The 7,112-nt window shown below is 29.8% G+C and overlaps 1 protein-coding gene across 3 annotated transcripts; it reads right to left on the reverse strand.

Moving 5' to 3' along the window:
- Positions 1-2,531: 2,531 nt before the first annotated feature.
- On the reverse strand, positions 2,532-6,715 carry LOC120084518 (protein GRAVITROPIC IN THE LIGHT 1-like). 3 transcript variants are annotated; one of them, XM_039040314.1, is made up of 3 exons: positions 6,514-6,715; positions 5,910-6,005; positions 2,532-4,137 (listed from the first exon to the last, which is right to left on the reverse strand). In XM_039040314.1, exon 3 carries the CDS (start codon positions 4,135-4,137, stop codon positions 2,767-2,769), a length of 1,371 nt encoding a protein of 456 aa, XP_038896242.1. In that variant the 5' UTR covers positions 5,910-6,005; positions 6,514-6,715; the 3' UTR covers positions 2,532-2,766. The 3 variants fall into 3 exon arrangements, with proteins under 3 accessions (XP_038896242.1, XP_038896245.1, XP_038896250.1); XM_039040317.1 differs by lacking the exon at positions 5,910-6,005; XM_039040322.1 differs by lacking the exons at positions 5,910-6,005; positions 6,514-6,715 and having other exon boundaries at positions 2,532-3,946; positions 4,017-4,137.
- Positions 6,716-7,112: the final 397 nt, after the last annotated feature.

The following is a 7,112-nucleotide window of genomic DNA, read 5'->3' on the forward strand; positions in this document are numbered from 1 at the left end:
ATTAGCATTTAATTTTATTTATTAGTTAAATATTCTTTTTTGAATATATTGAAGATCAAATACTTGACCTTATTACATGACTTCTAAATATTTATCAATATTTGAATCTATTGATGATCAAAGACATTTACATGAAATTTAAATTGTTTGCATTGATGTTTTAAAAAAACAAAATTATAAGGAAGTTCCTAGACAAAAACAAATTAGTAGATGTATAAAGAATAAAACAAAATAAACAAAAAGAAAATTAGTGATATTTAAATCTTTAAAATTTAAATATTTGGTGCTTATTTAAAATGCATAAAATAAGCTACTTAAATTTTTTTTTAAAAAAAAAAAAATGTGTGTGATTTTTTGTACATGTTAAAAAAATTATAGTTGTAAAATTGAAAATTTAATACTTTCTACAGATTCAAAATTTATGGGAGGATAATTCATTAAAATTGAGGCCTAAATTATAATTTAACCAAAATAAACTCATGATATGTTTAGTGTCCATCATCACACATTCCCCAACAAAACATCTCTGACAGAAAATAAAGAAAGTAGCATGAGTAGGTTTGGCCTTATTTAGTTGCAATTACTTTTTCCTTAGGGACCATTCTGCAAAAAACAATTGCACAAGCAGGCTTCCATTGTGGGACCCAAAGTTAATTTTAGAATTTTTTTAAAAAAATTGAGCAACCCAATGCATACCATATGATGAGACCAATTTAATTTTGTACCCAAAAGAAAAAAAAACAACAACCAAAGTTTGTACCTTGCATGTATAGGCAGAGCATCCAAAGTCAATAACTTTTTTACAATTATATATTGAGATTTGATTTCCTCTATTTTCTTGATCTACATTAAGCCTTATTCCTTTTCATTTCAAATTTTGCCATTATTTTAATTATATGGTTTTTTTTTTAACAAAAATTTATTAGTAGTTATGGAGGAAAGGGAAAAATAAATTTTAAGATATGTACATTTAATATCTCATTCTACTTCTACCTACCTCTTTTAATAGGTAGATTGTGTAAATATTATTGATAATATTTTATACAACATTCTTTCCCATGATGGTCTCTAAATTAGGTTAAATTTCATTCTTATCTCAAATTCTTAGAATTATTTTTACTTAGTGTTTTAACTTTTGAAATAAATTAATTAATATACTAAGCTTGGGATGCATTTGAACCACATAAATTAGTTAAGATGAATATTTAGTGTATGGATATTATATGATAAAATAATGACGGAGTCTATATTTTAAAATAAAAAAGTTTACAAACAAATAAACAAAAATTAAATCAATATGAATGGAATATTTATCTTGCAATTATATAGTAAGCTTAAGCATATAAAGCCAACGATTAGGAAGTTTGAACATGTGTAATAATATATATAAAATGTACGAGGAAATATATATGACTAGAACTTAAAATTTATGTGAGAAATTTTGAAAATTTTAAATTTTAGTAATTACTAGATCCATAATATATTCATTGTTTTTTAATGGTGATTAAAGTATATTAATACACAAAATCAAAATTTATGTATGATAAGATCCTAAACTTTCAATTTTGTGTCAAATTGATTTATGAAATTTAAAAATATCAAATTGGCTGATGATCTAAAGATCTATCCGACACTTTTTAATTTCAAACTTGAAGAGACACAAATCTCAAAATTTAAGAATTTGGATAGGGAATTCAAACTAAATATCTCTTGGTTGCTAATGCCTATTGAATGATAGTTAGGACTATACTCGTTTTGACTATTGTGATATATATATATATATATATATATATTGAGACAAAAAAATCTAGGAACTTGTTTTTGGATGGTGAATCTTCCAAAGTTATTTTTGGTCGTATTGTTCTTCACTTGAATCAAAACAACCTTGAGAACATCACTTTGTATAAACAAATAAAGTCTATATACAAAGTTGTTCTTTGAATGGGTTGCATATTAAATTGAAACCACTTTAAGAAATTGGGCATTCAACATTCTTATAAAATAAATATTTTGAAATAATTAAATTTCTAAATTTTAATTTTAGAAGATAGCAATTCCATATCTTTAAATTTATAATAATTTAGTTCCTAAACTAGTATTACTATACCGTAAAAAGTTTATTAGGAGAAATATTCACGCTTAGTGCAAAGGATTCATGTGGAGGATTTTTTTTTTAAAAAAAAAAAAATTAACCTTGAATTTATGAATTTTACCACAAAATGTAATGCACCAAACCCATTGAAGGAAAATGAAAATGAAATGAGATGAAAACATTAAAGATTCTCTCCAATATACAAATCACAATTTTCATTATAACTTTATATACAAAAACTAAGGGCAAATATATATATAATATATATAATTACTATATATATATATATATATATATATATATAATATATATATGTATATATAGCTCTTTGCCTCCCCACTCCACGCGCTTGACACGCGCTTACCCTTTTGTCAAAAACAGCTTGAGAAATAAAACAAAACTAAGAAATAGACAAAGAAGAATGAACTTGCCCCCAATGAAAGAAACAAAAACAACAAAATTTTAATCTTTTTGTTTTTTATCCCCCCACCTAACAGAACACAATAGATTCTACTACTACTACTTTGGTTTCAAGTTTTTTACCTTTCATATTTAACCCCCACCAGATAATTGTAAATTTAACTAATCCTGTAAGAAGAATTTCATTGTTTTTTTTTTTTTTTTTGAACAGAGTAACTACTTTATAACCTTACCTCTGTTTTTGTGTGGACAGGTTAACATGATGTTTGTTGTTGTTGAGAGAGGTAAACTAGGGATTGTATTACAGTTTTACCAATGTAGAAACCCGGTACGACGGTGAACGCCACTCGGAGGTCGGGTTGTGTGGAAAGGATGAAGACTTCTTCGGTTACGCCTTTCATGTAGACGTCATTGAACCGACATCCGTTGTTTACTCGAAAGATGGACGCCTCGGGTTCGAAGGAAAAGGCTAAGCAATGGAGGAGCCACACCCATCTAGCCATATCTGCAAACCTGGCAAAGAATGCAGTCTCTGGGATTTTACCTGAACTCACCAGGCTTCTTTGGCTCAGATTCCCAAAGAAGGACGACTCCATTTTTGGGTGTATCAGCTGCAGATACTTGACGCGGCAGAACTTGGCGAATGTGGAGTTGGGTTCGTGGCCATGTCCAAGGAGTTGTTTGGATTTTAATGATTTCGTTTCGGCGAACCTCCTCAAGTATAGCTTTGTCTGCTGCTTCTTGTCGGGTGGTAGAGACTCGTTCGGAAGAGCAAAGTTGGGGAAATGGAAGCCCTCGAACATAACTCGGCATACGAACGCCTCGAAAGCGAAACATTTATGTTCTTCTTTGAAGTAAACTATGTCGGGTTCAATTGTAGAGGCAGCTTCATCAATATCCCAACCACCACACTTCATCTCGTCGATCAACAGTTGGACAAAACTTCTAACGGTTTTAACCGTATGCCGAAGAACACGAGCCAAGTGATTGGAGTTTATAGCAGAAAGGTGAAGGTTTTGGAGTGGCCCGCTTTGATTCATCCTCTTCTCTAGAACCTTATTGTTGCTCTTGGCTTCCTCCAACTTCTCCTTGAGAAATATAATCTCAGACTCCTTAAGTCTCACCTGAGAGTTCAGCTTCTTCACTGAAATTTCATACATTTTCACAACACTCTTTTGCTCCACAAGTTCCGCTGACAACATTGCGGTTTCGGGCAGAAGAAGATCAAACTGTTTCTTGACAAAACATCGTTTAAGTTCCGACAAACTCTTCAACTCCGACACGATACTTCGATCTGCAACTTGAATCCCATCAACATCAAATGGACATTGTGCATATTGTAATTGAGCATAAGCAGCTTTCAAAGCTGTAATGTTAGCAAACACTTTTGCAAGGAATGCCTCCATTGCACCTCTCTCTTGCTGATCTTCATCACTGCAATCAAACGAATCCGATTCACTATCCGCTGCACCATTATTATTCTTAACCACCGTCCTCCGTTTACCTTTCTCAACTCCATCCACCGCGGACACTCCAGTCAGCATTCGAATGTGAAGAACTTTCGCAAAAGTACGAGCTAGTTTGCTCTTTTTCGACGATACAGCTGACTGTTTTACCGAATCCATCTGCATAAACAGAGCTCAGCAACGATCTCAAACCCAACCGAAACCTCGAAAAAACTCAACAAAATTCTTGGAGTAAATCGGATTCCAAACCGAAAAAGGAGAGAAGTATGGTATGGAATGCAAATTTGAGATGAGAATGAATGATGGAAGTGTGTTGAAATTAAAGTAATAAGAGTAAAGAAAAAAGGTAATTGCTTTTGCACATAGAACAACACACCATTGATGGGAGAAGAGGAGCTCTTTTTCCCAATTGTCTCTTTTTAACCTTTAAATCTCAATCTCTCTGTCTCTACAGAACTCTCCAAATATGTAAATCAATAAGCATCCATAGAAACACTAACTAATAACATCTTTGCTTTTTCTTTCCTCTTTCCATGTCTTCCAAACAAAGCTCTCACAAGTCAAAAATCCACATCACAAAATAAATATTTTCGGCTTTTTTTTTTTCTTTTGAAATATCCTAGATTGGGCCTAAAATTATTTTCAACATGGGTCCCTATTAGAAAATTGTCTTCAGGTATTTATCTTTTTCAAACTTTAAACACTCAAATAATAGATGCAAATGCAAGTTATTTGGAATTTTAACATTCCCCACTCAGTATATATATATATATATATATTATTTTGTAGGGTAATTGTGATTTTTCAATATTTTAGGCCAACAATAAATCTAAAATATTGGGTAGCCCATTTCCTTTTTTCCTTTTTTTTTTTAAGTATAGATATTGGGTATAGCACTAGGACCATAATTTAACAGATCATTGTTTTCTTGGATAATTATTTTAAATAGCAAAATTACTAGAAATATTTATAAATAAGTTGCTCACTTTTTTTAAATAAAAGTGGTTTTGTTTCTCAAAAATCAAAATCATTTTTGTTTCCAAAGTGCATTTGTAACTATAATTTAATATTTCCAAACACTTCTTTAAAAGAAAAAAAAACCAATCTTGTACCGCTTAATAGAGGAAATATTAAAAGAAATTGGGAAGCATTTTTTAGTATTCATTTCTTAAAGAAAATGGATTTTTAGATCCAGTTGATAACACATTATTTTCGTACTATGGCTTAACACTATTTAACATTTTTAAAAACACATTTTATTTATTGGTCAGATTTTGGAAACAACAATGAACTTAAAAAAAAAAAAAAGATCCTTCTAAAATTTCATTTTTTTTAAATGGTCTATACAAAGAAAATTACAAAAGAATAAAAAATAACATTTGAAAATCTATAATAAAAAAAAAGGTGAAAATTTCAACTTTCAGAAAACAATGGCTCAAAATTCAAATGGTTGATATTTTTTCTTTAAAAAGTTTGTTTTTTGGAAGACAAAATTGCGCATTTGGAAAGTTCATATTAAAAACAACTTTCCAGAATGTGGAAAAAAAGAAAAAGACTATATAATAGTCAAAGTTCCGCAAAAAATTTAAAAAAAAAAAAAAAAAATCAGCAAATCGTTTGGCTATAAATGAAAAACTCAAAAACCATTAAATCAAGTAACCTTCCCAGAAATATGATGAACTTGAAATCCCGTAATAAATAATAAATAATAAATTGATTTAAAATTTTTTAAACCCTAATTTGAAATCAGTCAAAATATCAATCCCACAAAGTCAACAAATAACAAAGCTAACCACGATAACCCCATGCTCCGTCAGACAGCAGAACATAACCCCTTTAAGTCGGTTTCCAATTCCAATTATAAAACCGTGTGGGTATACATAAAATCTATATTTTTTTTTCCAAAAAGAAATAAAAAGTATTAAACGTACCTCTCAGTAAAATCTCACGAGAAATCGCCACCCAGTCAATTCAATCTCTTGATCGAAACGACACCGTAATCCAAAAACAGAAGCTCCGCCTCCGACCTTAAACAACCCCCAAGAAGAAGAAATATATAAAAATTATGGCGAAAATAGTAATTAAAAAAAAAAGAAAAGGTCTTCCTCTAAAAAGTAATGCAATGAATGAATGAATCTGAGAAATATAAAATAAACAAAAACACGTTTTATTATTTAAATTTATTTTCCTTTTCGAAACGATCTTCAAATTTCAAAAACAAACACTCCTTTTCCAGCTGGTTTTTGTTTTTGTTTTTGTTTTCTTTTCTTTTCTGGGAATTTCAAACGAGGCCTAACGCTTGGGAAACTACGAAGCAATCAAAAGAAAGAACAAGTCACAACGGGCAAATCGAAAATTTAAAAAAAAAAAAAAATAAAACAAAAAGGTGGAGAATCGAAAAGGGGGAAAAAGAAGTGTGATGGAGAGAATAAAATGAAAAAAAATATATATAAAGAAAATAAGAAGGGGTGGATTTGGGAAATTATGGAAAGAAAAAGGATGGAGTAAAAAAAAAAAAAAAAAAAAAGTAAGTACCTGTACGTTCGTATCGTCGTCGGAGTTTTTGCGTTTTCTGGTGTTCGGAATTTGCTCAATCCGACATGTCGTTTACCCACAAAACAAAAGGAAATACACATACAAAGGAAACACACAGATTTTAGAAACGGGAGAAGAAGAGAGGGGAAAAGTCCAACAAGGACAGGCTTCCCACACAAACGTCTTTCGGAATGTTCTACTTTTCTAATATATATATATATACACTTTATTTTTATTTTTTTTCTTTTGATAAATATATAGTTTTTTTTTTTTTCGAATTTTTTGCTTATTTTTTTTCACGATTTACAAAAAAACTTTGCCAAGGATGATGGATTTCATTTTTTTTCCTCTAATCCTATCGATTCATAGTCAAATTCTAAAGACAATATTGGTTCAGATAGTTTGTTGTTTATTTTAGTCTATATACTTCTAAAAATGTCTAATTTAATAATCTGATTTCATATTTATCTCATCTATTTTTATAGAAAATTTTGCTTCATTTAATAAATTTTTAAATTAAGAAACAATTTCTAAATCTGCTATCAAAATATTGTACTATGTATATGTATATGTATATATTACTATTTTTACTTTTAATA

The sequence above is a fragment of the Benincasa hispida genome, chromosome 1 (assembly GCF_009727055.1).
Source record: "Benincasa hispida cultivar B227 chromosome 1, ASM972705v1, whole genome shotgun sequence".
Taxonomy (NCBI): domain Eukaryota; kingdom Viridiplantae; phylum Streptophyta; class Magnoliopsida; order Cucurbitales; family Cucurbitaceae; genus Benincasa; species Benincasa hispida.